The sequence below is a fragment of the Prenolepis imparis genome, unplaced genomic scaffold (genome assembly GCF_030444845.1).
Source record: "Prenolepis imparis isolate NDT839.2.m4 unplaced genomic scaffold, iyPreImpa1.0 SCAF_2, whole genome shotgun sequence".
In the NCBI taxonomy this organism is placed as follows: Eukaryota; Metazoa; Arthropoda; class Insecta; order Hymenoptera; family Formicidae; genus Prenolepis; species Prenolepis imparis.
The window spans coordinates 21974451-21998374 of record NW_028141160.1 but is presented as its reverse complement, the minus strand read 5'-3'; the positions used below and the strand labels follow the sequence as shown (position 1 = coordinate 21998374).

At 37.0% G+C, this 23924-nt stretch overlaps 1 protein-coding gene across 1 annotated transcript in view; it reads left to right on the top strand.

Moving 5' to 3' along the window:
• The window catches only part of LOC145932699 (uncharacterized), a 52244-nt gene that overhangs the window by 13288 nt on the left and 15032 nt on the right, over window positions 1-23924 (top strand). Inside the window, exon 3 of the mRNA XM_083031877.1 lies at window positions 5296-5341. Within this exon, the coding sequence (XP_082888003.1) occupies window positions 5296-5341 (46 nt within the window). The remainder of the gene's footprint in view (window positions 1-5295; window positions 5342-23924) is intronic.

The window sequence follows — 23924 nt, the reverse complement described above, 5'->3', positions numbered from 1 at the left end:
ACGGTGAAGATGTTCTAGAGGAGAGCCATGACGGAAGATGAAGGAGAAGAGAGATCGGAAAAAACATTGCGAGCTAAAAAAAATCGGGTTTCTCTCAACCCTTCTTCAACCCTTCTTCTTCCGTGTTTCCCATGTGTCTTTTTCGTCTCCCACCCTTTTTCATTTCCGTTCGTAAAACTATAGATACGCCGTTGCTGCGTGATTTTGATGTCTCTCGACACGACATAATGCAGCGATGTGCACGCCAGTGCATCAAGACAAGAGTCAACGAACTTGGTGGACCCATCAGCTCGATACGCTGATTGTGATATCGATTACTGCGTCTGTCTCTATCTATCGCTCACGCACGAACACGAGTGCGTTCTATTGTGATCAACGACGATGCGTACTCGAGCGGGTGGCGGCGACTTAGCCGGTGAATAACTTGCCCTTCCTCGTTCGACCAATAGCGAGATTCCGCATTGTGAGGGTACGATAGGTTATCGGTTAACCGGCTCTCTCGTCAATATGCCACGTGCGGGTACATTATGCGCGAATGTACGTTTTCATCGCAAGTAATAACGTTATAACTATTCTGCGTATAACGTGTTGATCTAATCGAACCGTTTTATTTGTCAAACGGTATCTGGAAATTGCATATAAGAAATTAATTTATTCATATATGTTTGAAGTAATTTGGCGTATAAAGACGTATATATAATTACGTATAATAATTTATTTTATATGAAATATTTTATTTTATTTTTTTCACATAAAAATATCTTTTACGAATATTCTATAAATATTTCTTAAGACTGCGATTATATACGATGAATTAAGTACTATCTATGTGTTAATTAGATAAATATCGTAAACACATGTTTTAATGAATATTTAAATGCAATTTGGAAGTTTAAATTCTAGATAATCATTCTTTTGCAACCTAAAATAGTAGAGAAAAAGAACGAGAATCTCAAGAAATGGGTCAGTGTTACATATCTTATCAGTGGTTGCCACGGCAGTTAACTCACAATCAGTATTTACTGAGGTTTAACTCATTATTGTTTCTTCGGAAGCAGAAATAAAAAAAGACGAAAAACCATATACAACTCTTCATAACTTTTTAGTTTGTGCTACTTAAATGACAGGACATCCGCTCATTCTTTAATTAATATAGTTGTTCTCGCAAACTTATAAGTCATAAGAAGAAAGAATTATATTCACTATTCTTCTTTCTCTATCTCTCTCTCATTGAAAGAAATTAATTTATTCATATACGACTGAAGTAATTTGGTGAGAAGATTAAATAATAACATTCTTTTTATATGAAATATTTTATTATCTTTTTCATATAAAAATATCTTTTACGAATATTTTATGAATATCTTTTAAGAATTGTTACAATGAGTCAGATATTATCTATATATTCATCATTTATTTATCGTATAATACTTGTGCTGTTTAAAATAAAATATCTATTCTCATAACACAACACAAGAAAAAGATATTGAAGCGGATCTCTAAATAGATTATAATTACATTTATCAATCAGTTATAAAAAAAAAAATTAAAAGTAGGAGGCTCTAATATAAAATATTCATAAATAAAATGGGAGCAGGTTAATTAGAAATAAATAATTTTAATTGAATTCAAAATAATTAAATTTTTAACAAAAAAGAAGAAAATTTGCTGAGAGAATTTTCTCTTAGAATTTATCCTGAAAATCATGGTAATCGTGAAAACATGTTTGATTAATTTTACTAAACTACATAGTATCATTTTATATTTTATTGTAATAGATATGATTATTTTTATTGTGATAAATATTAATGAAAGAAATTCTCACAAAATTCTTTCCATGCCATATTGTCCCACGATTTCCATGATTTTCAGGGTAAATTCTAAGAGAAAATTCTCTCTGTGTACTGTTCGCCCAGCCGTCTGATTATTTTTCTAAAGGACCGCCTTTACACGTGCGTCGTCTATATCCAGCACTCGAGATCGCGGGGGTGGGCCAACGAAATTTGTCCCGGAATGGATCCCGGAGGACGCGGCGCAGGACTGCTGCGCTTATTTATTTTTAACATCCCGCACTCGCGGGATTTGTACCCCCTTATAATCGTACGAGTGTTTCACGCTGGCGGGAAACGGCTGGCAGGAATAGGTACATACGCGGTTCTGGTGTTGGCCTCCGTAGGAAACGGATGTCGTGAGAGGCGTCAATCTAAAATTAGAAGTGTTCCCGATACGCCTCTCTCCCTTTCCCTTCCTCGCGCGCGGTATTAGTATTATGATTTGGTGCCTGCTTGCCATGCACGCATGCTTTGCTTCGTGGCTTTTGCTCTAAACTGGAGTCACGACCGTTGAAAGCGTACTTGCACATGTTACGCAGCCGCGGCGGCTGCGACTGTCGGGGAATGTCGCGTTAATTAATAGGGGGGAGAGGAGGTTGACCGATCGCTGACGTTCACAGTTGACCTTACGTCGAAATAAAGCTATACGTTTGCATCGGCGTAACATTGTTATCAATTAATGACTTGCTAACACATGTCGACAGACACACGGATGGGCGTTTTACCCTGTATAATGATTTTTCATGTCGCCCCTTATGTTGTCGACGTTTGTCGGTATCTTTGATTAAGTCGACATTACGTCGGTTTTACATTTCGGCCGAGTTTGACATATCGTTTTGAGAAAATAGAGATTTAAATACGTGAATAATTGAAAGATAAACACATTATCTTATATCTATCGTTATTATAAGCGACAGCTTTTAATAATTAAGATATCGACAAATGTGAGTAACGAAACGATTAGAATACATAACGAATGATAGATTAGAAAAAAAAATTAATAGATCTTGAAAGGAGATATGCGAGTCTAATCTAGCGATGAAATTTCGAATCAAAGTTCGAGGGGAAGTAAAATCTAATCAAACGATTCAACGCGTCACTTTGTCAATTATTCGTGGCCTGCACAATAGGTCGCGCGCGATACTTTTGACGTCGGGATACTTTTTCGCGTGACAGGCTGAGGAAATTCGCTTGGGCAAAAGGGCAACGTGTGGCACGAGTGAGTATCGACGTGAGGGAAGCGAACCGAGAAGGAACGTTGAAAGTATACAACGATACGTTGAACCGAGGCCTTACGAGGCCAAGGTTCTCGATTACAGGTCTCCGCTTGGAGAAATTCGCGTCTATCCTCGTATTATACTACGTTCACCTCGGCAGAACTAACTCGGGGGGGAAGCGCGAAGGGTGCGTGTCACGGCGAATGCCTCGACTTCCTGCGGAAGTGTGCACGTTACGTAGAGTAAGCAGTTATACATGCGAGAGAGATGCGGCCTCGCGATTCGTCTAGTCTCGCGCCTCTTTTACACGTCTTGCCATCCGGTAGGGTTCGTCTTTATGGCGTCCTTCGACTTTCGCGCGTGTACTTTTTGCATTCAATCTGCGAATGTCCCTTCACGCGATTCAATGTCCTTCGACCGACGTTCAATTCAATCTCGATGACCGTCCTCGAAAGGTGGCTCATTCATCCTCCGAGATAGAGATCGAACGATAAAGGCGTCGGCTAGTGGTCGATTTTCGAGAAAAGAAAATTCCTGCAGCGGAATCTGCCTGTCTGTCCCCTTTGTCCAGCATCATCTCTCGTTTTGGCGCGAATTGCCCTGAGCAACGCGAGAGATGCTTAGTTAGGTGTCCTTGTATTCGAGAGATAAAATCGCTCGCGGCGGCAGACAGTATAGTAAGACGAAAATATACAACATATATATAAGATATTTCTATTAGTTATACGTTAGTATATACAGATTTATCATTGTTAACCATGTAAGACGTTACGTCAAAGCACTTTTCATTTTACGCTGTTTTTGAGAGATAAAGAATTAAATGACAGAGCATTCGCACATATCTTTTTAATCGATACACCCAGCATAAATCTGTTATAGAAGGGATCATGTTTTTGTATCGTTATCAATAAAATAATATAAATTGAATGAATAAATTAAGTAAATAATCTTAAAGATAATAAATTAAATAATTGACCTTAAATAAATAAATTAGATAAATAATCTCTTAAATAAAGAAATTAATATCTGCACGTAATACGGGAGGGAAGATATTTCAATAGTTTAATAATTGCATAATTTATCATATTTCTCGAAATTGTACAATGCGGGATGGAAGATACGAAACGTATATGCTATATGCTACATAGTTGTTGAAGATGCTTAACGCTTCGTATCCCTCGTCTTCTCATTGGTGCGACATGAAACGATTAAACGACCGGGGTCCCTCCACGTCTCGCATTCTTCCGGCCTAACTGCAGACTGGTCTTACATTATACGTGTAGGAGAGAGAGATAGGGGGATGATTTTTGGGCGGGACAAGAGCGGAAGTCGCACATGTATTGCTAAATATCATCACGAAGTGATATTTTATAGAGCCTGTACTTTCAGCGAGAAGTATGATAATTTTATTTAATTGTGTGAGAGATATTAAAATGTGGAGAAATTAAATTGGTGTTTCTTGTTGGAGCAATCAAGCCGTAACAAACGGATGGAAATTATCCCGGGTGGTGAAACCTTAAGCAACACAAACTTTTTCGCCCCACATGGTACGCACATGCGAACTATATTTCTCGAGTTTCAAGATACCTGGCGAGGAAACACTTGCCGCGTACAAGGATCGACTCGAAATGAGATTCAACCGATTGAAATACGGATGACGATGGTGGTGGTGGTTAGTTTTATTGCGACGACAGAGAATGAGACGACAAAATAGTGCCGGATGACGTGACAATTGTTTAGAAACGAGAAAATTGATCATTATTTGTGTGTCTCCGCGGCTTCGTCTATACGTTTCGTTACATTCGGGCCGATATTATTATTATTATTGCAAAGGGAGAAACGGAAAGCCGAGGGCAAATAAACGAACGAAGTAGACCGCGAGACACGCGTGATTTCATAGACGGCGCCTTCAAGATGATTCGCGCGCCAGCTTTCATTCCAGTCTAATACGTCTTGCATGCGGTTCCGAAATTCGCGAGATAATAGAGAAATCGGGCTCCATGTGCGGCCTCCCTGTGAAAGAGAACATGTGTTCTCTCCCCCGGTAATCACGGACCCCAGCCCTTTGTTCGCGGACAATCCGTCTTTTCGACGTATGCGATTTTTATATTTATTGTGATTTCTCGACCAATTGTCATTTTAATTCTCTCTCTCGAAAGAGGCCGCGCGCGAATTCTTCCTGTAACATTGGATTTCGGCGGCGATCTCACTTTAATAACGTTGTTCTTCTCTCTTTCTGCTTTCAGATACCTTCGGCGCCTCGCATCTCACCAACGATCGAAGGAGCGAAGGGTGAGTCCACATCATCTATATTATCTGTCTCACATTGTTGCATTCGGGAGCACTTTTCGTTAGGTGTACTGCAATATTGCTTTACTTTGCGATCTCTCAAGATTCGCTGTAAACATATATACATGATAATATTTCTTTTTAAGTTGAAAAACGTTGGTTCACCAAAAAACGTGTCGTAAGAAGCGCTATTTTATTTTTATTATCCGAACTTGTGTTTTTTTTCTAAGAAAATTGTGAAAATTGTCAAGAAATATATATATTGCATTAATTTAAAAAAGAAAATAATAATAAAGCGTACGTGACGCGACGAAAGTAATCTGCATAAGCTATTATCACAGCTGTGTTAAGGTTCTTTTTAAGACTGGATTTTCGAATCCACTCTTCCCCGACACCGAAACGTGCTCCCGAAACGTACCGCGGTGTCTTACCGACTTCAAAGTAAAGGGCATCGCGCGCGCGATTAGAAATAGTCGCACGATTATTACAATAATTCGTAGGAACGCGTTCTGTACGCGTTCGCCAGTTGCGTGAGAATTTGACCCTTCGCTTTTCCACTCGTTACACCGCCACCGCCGGCTCCATTCATGCCTCTGGTTCATTCATAGAATCTCGCCGAGCTCCTTTCTCACCTCGGGTTTTGGTCTCGCGTCGTCGTATATAGTGGATATACTACGTTGTGTACTGAAAAATCCCGGGTTTAAGTCCAAGCTCCGGACTTCAGACGCAGGACCAAGTCGAGGCTCATGGTTTCTCCACTTCCCCCGCTTCTACTCCCTCCCTTCCTTTTTCTCTTTCTACTTCCCTCTCTGTTAGTATTTTTTTTTTTTATTCGAGACTGGCGGGAAATGACAGCGCTCTTGTCGCTAAGCCTTTACGCTTCCCGCGCTCCTTCCTGTGACGGCTTTTACGTTTCCTCGCTATAAAAGAGGAAATGTTCTGCTTTATCCCGTCATCTAGGCTATTGCACATGCCCTCTTTGCATATCTTTTTACGAAGTAAAAGAGATGAAATATAAAATTATATTTTTTAAGATTTCTGCTATTTATTAATAATACATAGAGTTTTCTCTTAGAATTTACCCTGAAAATCATGGTAATCGTAGGACAATATGGAAAGAATTTTATGAGAATTTATCTGATTAATATTTATCACAATAAAAATAATATCTATTACAATAAAATATAAAATATGTTTAATTAATTTTACTATGCAGTTTAGTAAAATTAATCAAACATGTTTTATATTTTATTGTGATAGATATTATTATTTTTATTGTAATAAATATTAATCAGAGTCTCATAAAATTCTTTCCATACCATATTGTCCAATGATTATCATAATTTTCAGGGTAAATTCTAAGAGAAAATTCTCTCAGTGTATAAAATGATATTATATAAGTCACACTCTCTCTTCAACTATAAACTTAATTACACTAAATTGGATAAATGCAGCAATTCTACAAGAGATTTTCTTTTGCTATTATATTATGATAAAATCGAAGGACGAATTAGAATTTGAACGCAATTATAGGTCCGAAAATATCTATATATAATAACTGGAAGCATTCTTAAAGAATATACATATATACATGGACACCAAAGATTTTCATGTTTTGTTTTATTCCTACTGTAGTATAGCAAATTATTCCACATATGTATTACTGGACGGTGAAAATTATTTATTAGACCTTTTAAATTTTCTTCTTGCTCCAAAATTTTCTCCGATTTACTTAGATCCATGTCTGTCTGCGCCACAGTTTCGGGTGGTCCCGCAGATTTAATTACGCATCTTAGATCTTCGATAAGAACGAAGGGTGTAAAATAACGTGGGATATCCGAAACGCTGATGGGTAAAAAGAACCGGATACACGTTTTTGAAGAACCACACCTACGTCCTTTGTCCTTTGTCCTTTGTGCGCGATCGTGGTTCATGAAATGTTGATGTGAAGTATATACTTCAGATTATGTATCCATATTTTATATAATCGGTCGTCAAAGTATAGGAAAAATTATTTTATACGATTTATTTTACGATTTATTTGTTTGTCTCACATCAATCAAAAATTGTGTAGACGTATTGCAATCTTGAAATTTTTTTCTTATATTTTTGTTGATCAAATTGATTAAAGAACGCGAGCGAGAAGGTAGAAAGATATTGTAATCGGGAAAAAAACACGGAAAAATATCCGTGTTTTCTTTGTCCTGCGGTAAGGAATTTATTTTCTCTTGGTATGTGCCGCCTTCTTTTAAGGGCCTCTCTTGATGTGGCTCCAAGCATCTACTCCCTCATCTACTAACCTCCTCTCTACCCCCGCGACTCGCTCTACGTCCCTTCTACTTCTTCTCATCGCTTCTATTTATCTTGGTATGAAGAGAACATATACGACTCTCTGAACACAGAAAGTCTACTTTCGTAGAACGTGTTCTACGACGTAGTATTTCAAATAGTCTAACGGTCAAAACCTTCATGGTCAGGTGTTAGAATCTCAGATAACAGGGTAGAATTTTCATCTCGATCTATTCTTGGTCAGAATTTTTTATACATAGTTGCACGCGTTTGATTTTGTCATCATTAATCATTAATATATATTTTTTTGTTTAATTTATTGTATAAATTGTGATTAAAAGAAAAATAACTTTGGAAAAAATATATTTTTAGTTGTATTTATGATCGTTCTAATATCAATGTACCATGTCTGCTCATTCGATCGAAAATATATTTCTCGCCTCAAAATGATTTTCAAAATCTTAATTTTTCAAAATGGACACTGACAAAATTATTCTCTGGAATTAACATAAGGACAATTTTCTGCCAGAACTTGTTATTAATAGTATAAACGAGGACTATTTAGTAGAATCAATAAATTCGCGACTGATACTAGGGACTATTTTGTTTTTACATTTTAAAATTTAAGAGCACCGCTTCTATCGGGAATAATCAACGTCGATTATTCAGCATAGCGTGAAAAGGATGAGCAACGCAGAATTTTAGTCGTTGACGCTTCTTTTTTATCGAACAGTACTGTTTATTGTATCGTTCCCAGCTGAATGCGAGGAAGCAGCTGATTCTACGTGCGCCACATTTTTGTCGGCCGCATTAAAGATGCCGCACATACGGTGGCGAACTTTAAACCTTATCTTGGTATTGCGATAACCGAGATGTTTGAACTGTTTTGCCCCTCATCCCCTTCTTTTCCGAGAAGTTCTATCGTGAAAACGTTAGATACCGTCGATAGCGATATTTGCGCGTGCAAGCTAATCAGGAAATAAAAGATGATCGAGAAAAAAATTAGTTTGCGAATGAATTAAAAAATATTAAAAATAGCGTAGATTTATTAGAGGCAAATTTGTAGGAGAGTGAGATAAAAGAGAAATAGAGTTTGTAAAACTCTATCAAATAAATAGTTTGCATTTAACGTGTTTATTAGGAGTGCTCTATCAAAGTTTTGGAGCGAGAGGAAATTATATTCCACACATATATAATTTTTGAAATTTATATATTACTGAATCTATAAAGATTCTCTGTAAATATACAATTTCATATTTAAAACATTACAAAACTTTTGGTATTGATTTTTTTTTATTCTAAACTCTTGTTGGACAATTGTTGCATTATTTGAACAAAAACAAACATATCTAACAAAATAAATTTACATATTGAACCAGAATCTTCTTTATAAATATCTAAAAAAGAATTTGAAATTTTTAAAAAACTTTCTTTATTTTCGTAGTATTGTATATTATTTCGTTTTACACACACACACAAAAAGCGTAGGAAGAGATGGAGATACCACATCATCAATTTTACTTATACTCACGGTGAAGGCGTGGCTTTAAAAAAGAAACTATAGAATATTCCAAAAAAGCTATAGAGAATAAGATTCTAAAGAAAATTGAGGACGAAAAAATCTGTCGAAAAATCTCAAAATTTTCTTTTGCTAATGTCTTTATTTTCTTTCTTTTGTTTTGCATCGATTATCCTATTTTCTATGAGACATAATCATTAGACTAGGAAAAAGAAAATACATTCGTAGAATAGAAAGTAAAAGAAAAAGAAGAGAAATTATTCTTTCTCGTTATTCAGCAATGAGCTTCTATACATAAAACCATTAAATGTGAACTCTAAAAAGAAAACAACTCTCGAAAGAACCTCCTTCCGGTTCCTGTTTGGATTCTCGTAGGATCGAGACGTTGATAATCCGCGAAAAAAAGAACGAGAAACTCGCGACGAGACTGTATATGATTCTCGGATGTATTTGACTGTACGAGATAAAATGCGGGAGAGAGAGGAAGAAAAAGAGAGAGAAACTTAAGCGCGCATCTCTCGCGGTGAATGCAAATGTTCCCGGAGAGGCTCTTCGTTCCCAGAAGCGTTGTCGAAGCTTCGCCGAACGGCATTCCAAACGGCGAGCGACGATTGGCCGGCGTTTCCCGCCAACAGCGGGAACCAGTTTTGGGCGGGAAAGGGGAGTGGAAGGGGGTGGAAGGGGGAGGGATTCTTCTCAGCTGATCGTCGGTCGATGCGACGCGACTCGCCTCCGTTCTTCTTCCCACGTCTCTCTTCTTCTGCTTCTCTCTTTCTCCTCTCTATATCCTTCTCGAGTCCGCCCTCTTCGACGCGCTCGTCGAATTTCTTGTCGTTTTATGGATCACTTTTCTTTTTTTTCTTATTGCCATATTCTTTTTTTCGGAAATGAAAACTGTTATAGGAGTGGCAGTGAGAAAAACAGCGTGTTCATTCATAATTTTTTTCTTTTTTTTTTCTTTTTTTTTTCTTTTTTTGGAATGTAATATTTAGAGAACTAGCAAAGAATATAATAAATAATAGAAAAGAAAAAATGAATATATAATAACGGTGAATAACGGTGATAATATAATATAACTCTTTTGAACGAAAAGGAAATGCAAAGATTAAGTGCACTTGGGACGATCTATAATTCACGACATGTTTACTTCACGTCTTCAAACTATTTTCTATTTCACGATGCATTAAATAACAAACAGATTTATCGCAAATTATAGATCATCTAAAGCGAACTTAATTCATAAAACGTTCATCAATTAGGTACAATTTCACGTTTACATTCAAGAGAGAAGCAAGAGAATCCGAGCGGTTTTTACGATCATTCATGCTTTAGGAAACGACTACATAGACACAAACGCTCGATAACGATGCGATGTATGCTATTCCGCGTGTCAGATTCCGGAGCCGAATTTCATTGTACTTCTCTAGGAGACCGTATTAAGGATCATCTCTTTATCAAACACAGCGACTCCCCAAGATACCCCAAACAGAAATTCCTGAAAGGGGCTTTTTTCTCCGCACGTTCCTCACGGGCGGTTATACCGAATGAAGGCGTCGTATTGTTGCAATACGATACACGGTGGATCGCAAAAGTTGCCGCGCGTTTTTCCGCGCCTCTCTCGCCCGCCTCTTTTTAATCATCCGTCTTTCTTTCCGGCCGGCCGGTCTTTTCTCGACGAACGATGACCGCGAATCTCTCGGAGCTCCAGCACCGAGAGTCGGTTCCCAGGTAGGAGGCTGGGAAGAGGGTGTGGGAAGAAGACGGCCACTTTGTGTGGTACCTGCCCCAGCCTCCTCGCTACGGTAGATCTTATACCCTTGGCTTGGCCGCACGCAGAATCCAATCGAGCGAGGACGATCGAAGAGAGGAACCTGCCTATATTGGCATACCTTTTACCTACGGTACCTTTTTCGCTCTCTGTGTGGTACCTGTTATTGTTGGTTTTGCACTTCTATTCGATTTTGTACTTTATTTCGGTACTGCGTGCACATTTATTGATCGATAACTGATTTGTCGTGTCTATATGCCTTTATATAAAATAGATATCTCTCGATATTGCTAATTAATTCAACAATCAAGGACTGAAACAAGAACTGAAAATCATTCAGGTTTCTACACTTTGATGTAAATGTGATGTAAATCTAGCTAGTGCTGACTTTATAAAAATAGAAATTAATAACATAGCTTGTTCTTAAAAAGTAACCGGCTTTCTCTCTCTTTCTCTCTTTATTATATCATTTTATTTTTTTTTTTTTATATTTTTTTTATTCTTTGAGATCCACAAAAAAGGCAATACAAATTCAAATAAAATACAAAAAACGTATTTATTAATAAATCTTAATTATTATTAACGATCGCTAGTCAGAACAATAGGAGTAGTGGAAATGATCGACCAAAACTAGCAAGATAATAAATTTATTTAAATTTCACGACGTTTCGACCATATGATTGTGGTCCTTTTCAAGTGAAACACTGAAACAGATTTTTTAAGATATATAGTCGGTGACACAGAACGCTCTGAGTATAGCCAGGCCCAATTTACAAGAGATACCCATACTTACAATTAAAGTTAGTTACAATTACATCTCAATTATACACGATTGTCATTGTACAGCATTTTTTAAAAAAATCAAAAATTGAAAGTGCGAGACAGCACACAACATATCCTCCCGAAGGATCGTCACAGAATAATAGATTTCAAGTAGGCTTATTTACACGACCTTAATTATTTTGTTATAAACATCGTTTCAGTGTTTCACTTGAAAAGGACCACAATCATATGGTCGAAACGTGAAATTTAAATAAATTTATTATCTTGCTAGTTTTGGTCGATCATTTCCACTACTCGTATTTATTAATGTTTTATTTTTTTTATTAAGTCAAGAATCACAAGATTCACATGGGGTCATATTTTTTTCGACTATTTTCGTCAATTTAAATCTCTGTCATAATCGTTTAAAGTTTTAAAATAATGTTATTAAGTAAATATAATTGTGTTGATCCACGTGCAAAACTCGCGGTGTAAAATGTCTTTGTTCTTGAAATTGTAACTTTATCGCAGCCGAGCGGTGGACTGCAAAGAAAGAACTTCCCAGATATTTCCCGCGCGAAAGAGAAAAATGGGAGGAAAACCTTTGGCTCTAGAGAACATTATGTCAGCTTCCCGGCACAAGTCCTCTTACATAGACGGAGAATCTTGTTACGAGCAAACAGGTTGACATCCGCCTACAATATTTAGTAATAGACGTTCGAGAAACGATCGTTTCCTTTAGGATCAGATAACCAACTTTCTTATACGTATGCAAACGTACATGTGTCTTTCATATACGTGCGTCATGTCATTAACACATTTAAATGGATAAAATTTTATTCAAATGATAGAAATAAATGAAACAATTCATAATTTTTTTTATTCGTAATTAATGGATATAATATATTTTTATTCGGGTAACAATTCTCTCTCTCTCTCTCTCTCTCTCTCTCTCTCTCTCTCTCTCTCTCTCTCATTCGATTAAACGGTTATTTAAATAATTTTTTATCTGAATAATAAAAGATAAAGATGTTTTTTTATATTTGAAATACACTAATAGAGCTAAAGTAAATTAGAAAAAAAATAAAATTATATATATTAATGTTTGTTTTAATTAATATTTTTACATTTAATGAAAACCAAAAAGTAAAAGGTATTATATTAATATTATGATATATTAATTATTATTATATATATGTATAATATTATAACGAATAGTGTGAATAAGAAATAATTCAAGAGTGTATAAAATTTTAATCAAATCACAAAATAAATTATTCGAGTCGCCTATCTCTGCTACATATATTAACAAAATTCTTATAAGAACTTATATACATAAGTCCGATTTAAATATGAAATGATTAGAAACCAAAAAATATACTTAAACAGGCTACCTTTTAATTTGAAAATATAAAGGAGAGAGATATATTTAAGATACAAGATATATCTTTTTATAAAGTGGGATAGAGATTCGATCGATTTTCACGTGTTTCCGTTTGCGAAATAACACTTTCGTCACCTGAAAGATCGAAACTTTGCGTCGCGACTTAACACTTACGACCGAGATTTTTTTATATATTATACAATATTAGTATTCGTTTTATTCCGAAAACATGAAAACAGTCCAAAATTGAATAATATCAATATTCGAGTCTCTATATTCCCTGGGACCGGATGATCTTTTTGCCGTGCCGTTTATATTATAGAATGGAATGAGGTTTTTACGAGAGAGATTCCCCAGAGTCTCAGAGTGGTGCGATTCTTTCTTCTTCTTCTTCCTCTTCTTCCTCTTCTTCTTCTTCTCTTCTTCTCTTCTTCTCTTCTTCTGCTCCTTAAACGAGCCGCGATCGAGGAGGCACTTAACGGAGGACGAACCGTGAGACGACGAGTTCGCCAGCAAAGACTATGGCGTCTATGGGCCCTTTAAGCGCATATGTATAGGTTTTGTGAGGCCCTTCGTCTAGACGTCATGTGTGTGTGTGTGTGTATGTGTGTATATGTATGCGGTACCCCAGAGGGAGAAACTGACGAAGGAAAAAAGAAAGGACAAAGGGTGGGACCCCGCCGTCACCGGCTTACCTGGTGGTAGTGCGGGCTTTTAAATCGGTCCGTATAGGAGAGTTTTAAAAATGGCTGAGTTTGCCCGGCCTTGTCGGGTCTCTCTCCGTCAGCTGTGCATAAGGATTGTCAGCTGATTAGGTTTTGGCGGGAAAACGGCGCATCGGGAGACTCACGACCCGGCGCATCCCAAATAAATCAGACCGTACAACGAGCTGCCTTTTGGCAAAAAAATCTTTTTCGACGGTTAATGTCTATGGTTCGCCGAAGCCGTGATTCTCTTTCAGGTAGTTAATTGCCGGCTATTACCGGCGTTAAAATACAATCCTAGATGTTTGTAATTTTGTCGGCTTTTCGGGGCTCATCTGTCGCAATTTATGCTTTTAAATCGGTCCGAGTTGTAATTAAAATTATAATACGACGGGATTAATAAGTGATTCGAAAATCATATTTTGGAAAAGTTAAGATAGTAGCTGATTAAGAGTGGTCCCTAATGCGGTTTTTCGATGATAATAATATAAACAAAGTTTAATGAAAAAATTAATATATGGATTTTTGTGTATGGCTAGTTTATTACATAGTTTATTATAGATTTTTCAACAATTTAATTACATAGTCCAAATTTTCGTGGATTATTTTTATTCGTTTTTGCTCATAGGCAGTTTACGCTCATAGACATACTTTTTTAACAACAGGAGAGAAGAAATGTAAAAATGTAAAATATATTATATTTTAAACAGAGCATTCGTGGTTTTTTAGCTTGACAAAATCGTACTTGAAGCAACATCTACTTTAGAAACTTTACAAAAAATAGAAAAGGATTTTCAATAAATCCGAAAGGAACAATAGAATTAAGGGAGGCTATCTCAAAAATATTTACTTCGCTCTAAGAAAGTCTAAAGAAGTATTTTCCCGTTAAAAAACGGAAGCTGAGTAATATCAGAATTTTCAACATTTGGTCTCGTGCGAACGATCAAGCTTATTTATCGCAAGGATTCTTTGTCCTGTCCAGTATTAAATATCGTTTGTACCTACTTTCTTTTTTTCTTTCTCTCTGTAAAAGTGTAGAGTGTAGAGAAAAGACTTTTGTTCACATGTTTAAGTTTCTCGAGAAGCTTTCAACAAGCTGATTCTACAAATATCCATTTGTTGAATATTAATCGTATTAAAAAAATATATTTTTTTGTGTAACAATACAGTAATTATAGTGTATGTAATTATATGTAATAAATTACGGTAAAATTTGTTCTCTACAATTAAAGCGTATTTATGATCAGCTGAGCATAATTTTAGAAAAAGATACAGAAAAACGTTGCATTAATTTTCTTAATTTCATCGTCAATATTTTTCAAAAAAAAGAATTAAGTTTTAAAATCAATAAATAATTTTTTTAATTAATTAGAAAATATTTTGTAAATCTCCAAAATGTAACTTTGTAATATTATAAGTCATGATGTATAACAGACTGTCTTGTAAATCTTCAAACTACATGTCAACTATAACATAAAAAAAAGATAGAGAGTTATTTGTCGAACAGTTATTTTTGTCCTCAAAATTTAGGGTCCGAAGGTCTAATAATATAACCCGTAGAATGAATTTATTCTTATAGGTTTTTTCTGTGTAATTTATCTCTTTTGAGAGTACCGATAATAGAACGATAGCAAAAACCTTGTATGTTATTGTTTATTATCTGCTCTATAAAATTATTGATTTTGAATGAACTGTGACCGAAGATTCTTTACAACAAAAAATGATATATGGACAGAGAGAACGTTTGATGTGCATTAACATCTCATTGTCAGCTGTTATGTGTAGAAAGGGTGATTATAGTTGCGATTTCTCTCCTATTGTTCCTGTTCTTTTGATCTGTTTTCATATATAATTTCTCGCACTCTCTCAAAAGCAAATTACAGTAATTTACTGATAAATTTGGCCTAAATATATTTTTTATTTATTTCTAAGTATCGCTTCGTAGTTTTCTTTTAGCAAAGTTACTGACAATGAGATCAAGATAATTTTCCTGGGTAAAATATACTTTCTTGATTGTCAAATTTAATTCTCAAGTTACAATTGAAAGCGTCATGCTTTCATGCGTGAATTATTTTTGGAATATTTTAAAGCTTTCTGAGAACTGCAGTTTTGCGGGGTTTGATTTACTTTTAAATATTTCGGGAAAAGTTGTTATTTCGGGACGTACGCATTGTCCTTTTAAATTTCGAGATTATGATTTTGCATATCCATCTTAAGCACCGCGATTCGACTGGTTCTTTTTTCTTTTAAACCTGGATCACCTGTGTATTCTCCCGAAGCTGTCGTTGTTATTGCGATACACAAAGAAGGAACGAGTCAGCAATCTCACGGTGGTAGTGTAGGTAACTGATATTTCGAGTTTCGAATCCTTTACCTTCGGAAATATATTTCGGACGAGAATGGCACAAACAAGAGAGAGAGAGAGAGAGAGAGAGAGAGAGAGAGAGAGAGAGAGAGAGAGAGAGAGAGAGAAGTAACCGAAATTCGCATGGAGAACATTTTTACAAAGGACTGTCGACTTTCTGTATGTGTGAGAGCCAATTGAGGGCCTGTGGCCTCAACAGAACCTTCGGGCCTTCTCAGCTGATGGTTTCACGACGTGAGGCCGTACGGGAAGGATCAAGAAAAGAGGCGCCGACGTCGGTGCTTCTCTCTTCTTCCCCCCTCGCCCTCTTTCTCCTTCTTTCCCCCTTCGGCCGCCCATTGCTAAGACAATTTCGATGGGCAGGATCACATACACTCGCATAATTCCTGGTAGCTTCGTGTACGCATGCATGCACGGTAGCATTAACAGCGTTTACGTATTTTGCATTTTTTTTCTTGTATCACGAAATAACTTGTACCTCGAAATTACTTAAAATGAAACAAGCGTGGAAATTTCCGTAAAGCTGTATTGCAATAAGAGCGGTGTCCCTGAACGTACTGAAAAGATGTACAGAAAAGGGAGGGAAAAATTAGGTTCTTGACATTGAAAGTAATTTCTTGCAAAGCGTTACTTGGAACGAGGTATGAAGTTTAGTGTCAGTTTTGATTCCTCATTTGAACATTGTAGACGTATAGGCTGCTCCGATTTAAATTTTGATGACAGTGTCTTTAACAAATTCGAAATTCGATCCTTCTTTAAATTAAAAAAAAAAATCAAAATTTAAAAGGTTTGTCCACGAATTAAATATCTTACAAGTTAGCAATTGAAGCTTAATAGAAATTTATTATAAATTTCGAAATTTTTGTTGAGAAAAAAAATGCATTTTAAAATCTTTCAATTTTTGCAATATATTTTCACTTAGAAATTATTGTACGTATAGCGGGGAAATAGATTTATGATTTACAAAAGAGAAGAAAAACAGAGACCAGATGACTTTTACGAGATTCCAAACTGACATCTACATTTTCCAAGAAGGTTCTGGAAATGATATGCCCAGATGGCTCACGTTACTCAACAACGATTCGGAAATGAGTCTCATTACAAATAAACAATACACATATCTTCATGTAGTAGCGGAATATAAACGGCCTCTCTTCGCTCTCTCGAGCGGAAGAAAACGAGAGAATTCGCGCGCGCTCAAGAGGGAAGTTGTACAATAAAAAACAAAGAAAAAGTCCTTGCGCCGGCGGATGTTCCGAGTATTCCGTTGAATATACACAGGCGTGATTCGGCCGAGACGAAATAATGGGACCTGCCATGCGCGTGCTTTTGCGTCGTGCGTATTTTTCGCTTTATGAATCGCGAACGTATGTATATACACGTTAGAGCGAAGCCACCCCCTGTGCCCTTGCGCGCACTTCCGGCGGAGCAGGTACGTCCTACGCGTTATGACCAGCTCTCAGTTTCCGTTTTGGTAGGTTAAAGGACACGCGCACAGACATACCGCAGAGCCTTTCACGAAAACAAACCCGAGAAACATTCTTCTTCTTCGTTCTTTGAATAGCTATTCTCTATTGTCTATCCTGACATTGAAATTGCGTATTAGGAATACCTACGTACCGATAGATTATAATAATTAGAGATTGTATAGATAATTATCACTTGAGAGAGAAAGAGAGATAGGGTCTTTTTCGCGAAGAAATTTCTTCTTTCTTTTATCTGATCTCTTTTACTTTCAAGAAAAGTTGCTTTTCCAAGGAAATATATAAAATGATTTATTTGTTGTCATAAACTAGAGTATTGATATTATATCTTAATCTATGAAAATTAATGAGAAAATTAGCAAGTTTTGAAGGTACAGATAATTTAGATATTTAGACAACCGGTTCTTCGCATATAAATTTTTTTTACTGTAAGAAGATGTGTATAAATATTAATGTGTAATATATATTTATCCGAAAAAACTGTTTTACATAAAAAGTACCTGTTTGGATGTAGATTTTTCTTTTTTATGAAAAAAATTTATTTTTTCAAGAATTCCCATGAATTAACGATTGATGACCGGTGTATCTTTATAGCGGCGTTCACATATAAAGGATGAGAATTTTTGAGGATGCAAATTCTGCAGATTAAAAAAAGGAGATTTAAATCGAAATTAATCATTAACACTAAATTATTTTACTAGAAATGTGATTGCTATTTTGATGTTTCTCTTATAGAGATTGAAAGAAAGAAGAAAATATATATATATATATATATATAAGTAATTAAAATGACTATTATTTTATTATCTTAATGCTTTCGTTCTTTACAAATTGTCGATGTTTTAATGCTTCAAAACAAACTTTTCACGAAAAATTAACGAGAGGAATTTTTTGAGGACTAATGATATAATTTATAAAGGTGCGATCTATATTTTTATGTCAACAATATCAATCGCCAAAGCTACAAACATCCACGTGAAATTTTTTTTCTTCGAAAACGATTCTCCTAAAGTAAACCTCTTTAGTGTAGAAAGAATTAGGAAGCAATTAAAGATTCTCATCAAGGGAGATTTTTGTCACGAGCTGAAAGTAACACGAGTAGACATTGCGGGAGTCTCTAACCAGTCCCGTTTTTGACTACAAATCCCTGCATCTCTCTCAATATATATATATAAGAATCGAGAATGTCACAAACACTTTACAAAGAGTCTTTCACGTGTCCGTAGAAATATGCATTATTAAGATTAACCTTTCGTAGCGTTAATCGATATCTTAATTATTAATATATTATATATTATACATTATTAATATTTTATATATTTTATATATTTATTAATATTTTATATATTTTATATATTTTATATATTATACATAATTAATATTTTATATTTATATTCGGATGCTGCATTTCAAACTTGCGTAAAGTGTTTTGTCGATAGTATGATATATATATCTCCGATATACGTAGACGCGTTACATCACGTGGATAAACAAGAGAGTACGCGGACTTAAATAAAGCGCCCGGCGCTCTAAACCAAGGAAGCCAATTAGTATACGCTCTCCGGGATATTACAACGCGCGTTTCTTTCTGCCTTCTTCTGCTGGTCCGCACCACCCGGTGACGGTTAAAAATTACGCAACATTGTTCCTCTCGCTCCGTCTCGCATTCCTTCGCTCTTCTCCTTTCCTTCGCGTCTCTCTTTCCGCCGCTTCGGTATGCTGTCAGAGGAGAAGAGAGCACGTTCTGCCCCCTCTTTCTCTCTCTTGAGCAACGTGGTTCTCGGGCAGGCCCCAGCAACAGCGGCGGACGAACCTCTCGAAGGAACAGGCACGAGGAGTTTCTGTGAGCGCGGGAAACGCGCGCTCGAGAAGAAGCCGGGTCATCCGTCTCCCTCTCGCACCGGCGCCTCATTCGTCGGCGGAGATGATGGTTAAATAATCGCTAAGCGCCAAACCCTATCTCGTCTAGCACGCGAGAGGGACGAGGAGTTTCCTGTCTCGCCGATACCGAGCTTCGGTTTATGTTATCCGACCACCATGAACGTACGTTACTTCGCTTCGGATTACGGTTCACCTCTACCCTTTCTTAATATGCGATACGCCGTGCACAGAGCGTGCCTTTATAAGAAACTCCCGTAGAGTTAAGGAAGGTGTGCTGATGTATGAAAATAAACAGAGAGATAAAAAGAAATGAAATATTGCTAACTGGCAATGAGAGATCGATTCCTTGAAGCGATCGGGAAGGGACCAGGGACCTGAGATCGGGGGATAAAATGTGGAACTTATTGAAGGACACAGCAGAAGAGATTCTCGACGTTGATTGAATAGAAGCGAAATATAAAAGAACCACGTTTATTTCCAATATACGAAGACGTCGATATCGTTTGTCATCTTTTATATCACGTTATATTTATTCCTCGTTGTTTTTACAACGATAAATAATTGTGGCTTATTGTTTTTATAGTTCAACACTCTCTTTTTCACGATTATTCATTTGTCATAAAATTGCAAATCAGTCGGACTTGAAAAGTAGTTTGAACGTATCCAGAGATAACAATCTATTGTATAAATTTACATCAAAATATTTTGACGCTCTCGTTATACAATTTAAAGCGTCTTAATCCTTACGAAAGTGTAATCCGGTCTCCAGATATTCGTATGGCATCCAGAGACAGCCGACATACAATAATCGGAGCAACTCGATCTTTTACAGGCGGCTATCGGAGCGTGAATTTCCGTAGGTTTTCCAAACGATTACACCTGTAGCGTACGTGGAAGCTTGACACACCCCTATATAAGTCGTTCCACGCACATGTGCTGACGCGTACCAAGTTTCCTACACTTCCTCCACTTGTTACCTCAACCGCGATTCCTTCTTCCGTGCACGCGCGCACCTCTTTTACGTCGTTTTTTAATTCTTTTTTTAATCGCATCAGCGCGGTCAAAGTTGAATCCCGAATATTTAGAGAAGACATATATTTTTCGAACGTTGAAATCTTATAATAAAATTTTATCGATCATTTCTTTATTGTCATCTGTTTTCGATTCGCAAATAGTAAAATATCGTGCAAAAATTTTGTTTCGAATAAAAGTCCGAGATGATCGGAATACCTGTCCGCACTGGTATTTGTTTCGCTCGTCGAAGTCTATAAGGGAAATCCTTTTGTTCCATGAGTATTTAAATAGGCGACCTGCGTCTCTCTCTTTCTCTCTAGCGTAAATCCAAGTTCCGAAGCCAATGCCCGTGTATAATTCCGTTCCTCCCCCCCCATCGCGAAAAAGGATAACAGCGGTAGCGGTACATTAACCGTCTTTGCTTTCCACCCCTTTCTCACCCATTCCCCCTTCTTTACCCCCAACGGCCTCCGTGTCGTCTCCTTTCTTTTTGCCGCTCGCATCTCCTTTCTTCTCCTCGCCTACATCTTTCTTTTTCCTCCTCCTCTTCGTCTTCCTCTTCCTCCTTCGTATCATGCCCTTCTACCTCGACCAGACACGTAGAGAGAGGAATGCAATTCTCGGAGAGACTCAACACCGCCATTTCGCTGATGATGCCGGAGCAACGGCCCCTTCGAGATGACGTTCGCCTCTTAGGTTGATCGGTATCGCCTCGATTTTATATATGTATTTGTTTATTCGCATTTTGTGCGCGTCTCCGATTTTTCTCTAAACCGCAACCGAAAAAGATGGAGATTATATCGAGCGACTAATCCGCGCGCAATTTCGTTTAATTTTTTTCTTTTCATCCCGCCGTGGAATGCGAGGCCTCATTAAATTCTAACGCAGAGTCTGATGCATTAATCTTTTAAAGCATCTCGCCGCTGGCATTATTTTTATTATCTCCGTTCCTAATTATCTTTCGCGATTATATATACGACTTTGTTAACACTTATAATTTATCAATTTTTTTAAAATTAATTAATATTATATTTATTATTTAATTAATTATTGTTTCTATTTGATTTATTCGAATAATTTGGAATGTAAACAACTAGCGTCGAAGAACGTGTGAGAAGAAATATTGTTATCATCAATTATGTGCGATAATGCAGTTCGCTTTGATACGTCATAAATCAGAGGCTAAAGAATCGATAGGAACGATATCGACAACTGTTTTTCGGGTCCGTTTCGACGTCGAGCCGGCCCCGAGTAGGTGGAACCCTTTGTCGAACTTTTGCCCAACTTATTATATATCCAGGGCGGCTCCAACAGAGACTCTTTTCCAAGTGCGTGTAACGTCGAATTCGACCGCGGCCATCCGGTTTCGCGCCTTTCTCAAACCGCTTTGTTAGCGAAAGGAGCGATAATTTGCAAGAAAAGGAAGCGTTCTGCGGGTTAACGTTCCTTCGCGCAAGGACGTATTTGCCAACGCAACACAATTACATCAATCGGATTTGTAAAGTTCATTGACAATTCGCTCTTGTCTTTGACGACTATTTGAATGATGCGATATATTTCGCAAATAATATATATAAACATTCTTGTATAATATAATGAAAAGCGTATATAATCGTGTAGAGTATAATATATATAATTGAGAAATATACTCGATATGTTTCACAAAAAGAATATAATGCTGATTAAAATTATATAAAATTGTAGAACCATGAACTGTTAGATATATAAAAAAATATTATTTATTTTACATAAATTTCATTTTATATAAAAATAATGCTCCGTATATTGACTTTAGGTTTAATAATAAGCTTTATAACTTGATGTTGTTCTCCATACATGCGGTCGAAATAATTTATCAACCGGAAAGAAATACGACACGATCTTTTGTACGTATGTTCAGATAAAGCAACGCTAGTGATATTTGAATAATTATATGAATGCTCAAAATTATCGTGTCTGTAATGGATTGTCAAAAAAATTTGATTTTCTTTAATTTCTATTTTTCATAAAGTGTGATTTCGAACTTCTTATCAACTTAACTTCTTTTTTACTGTTCTACTATATTCTTCGAGATTTTACATATTTTGTTGGTCACGTAATCGAAAACAACACGCCGAAAGTTGTAATAAAACACGCTCCACGTAGGAAGCAAAGTAATAAAAATAATAGGAACAATCTGGAAAGCAGTTAAGGTCAAAATCAAATGGTTGAAGTTTGTTCTAAAAAATGGAAGGTAGCTAGCTGGGTAGCTACTAGCTATCTTAAATCACCTCTAACTTTCTAATAGTGATCTATGACGCAACACAGGGAGTATTCGATGTTTTGTCCTGTTGTTCCTAAACTTCCTAAAATATATTATCAATAGTTTGTTTTGTATTTTACGCATGTTTGCACGCAAATAGCGGTACGCGAAAGAGGATGATGAAACGGACCGACACGGTCGTTCGCGCAAACTGTCAAAAGACACGTGTCTGTAATCACTTGATTAGAGTAGACAGAAATGAGAGAGGGGGAGCGAGAAAAGGTACATATACGTGCTTAGACAGCACTTGAGCATTTTCCTCGCGGTTTGTCGACGTTGGTCCGGTGTTGCTATGCGAGGCGCCGTTGGTCCAAGGGCAAAGCGAAGGAGGTAGATGCCGGGATTATGCGGCGGGTAAAGGACGGAGGAGAACGAGGGAGGTCCACCGTGGAGAAGCGTCGTCATCGGCGGCGTCGGTGTCGATGGCGGTTGAAACGCCGGGTATAAAAGATAGAGAAGGAAGAGGAGATTTTTCGGGAGGTGAAGAGAAGGAGTAGAGGGAGCGGGAGGACTCTGGACCCACGGACAGAGAAAGAGAGAGAGAAACGAACCGGGGGGCGCGGGTGCTAACGCGGCGGGGCGGCGGGTGAAGGAGAGACGGAGAAACGCATCGAGATCGTTTCACGGGAGAAGAAAGGCTCACACGCGTGTTTTTTACAGCGTAAGGCGTATCCACGCCACCGAATGCGACCGAGATTGCCAAAGTACCGGGAGGGAAGAGGATACGCTTGGACGAAGAGGGAGGGTGAAACAATTTCGGACGAGGTTCTCTCCCGTTCCCGGAAAAAAAAGTGTTATTAATCCCAAATGCGTGTAATGTCTGGTTTTTGGCTCGCATCAAGCGGAACGCGTATAATATTCGTGAAGTTAAATGTTTATGTGTCGAAAACATGATAGACACATTTCATTTTTTTGCTCCAAGAGATTCTTCTTCTATAATTGTGTTGAAAGCGAATAAATATGAGAATTTATTTATTTTACTTAATATTATCTGATCCATCATCATATGATGGAGAAAAATTGGAAAGAACGCGAAGGTAGAAGACGTGAGAGGACGCAAATATTCGAGACCGATAAAAAAAAAGGAAGAAAATGCTAATAGATAGAACCGGAA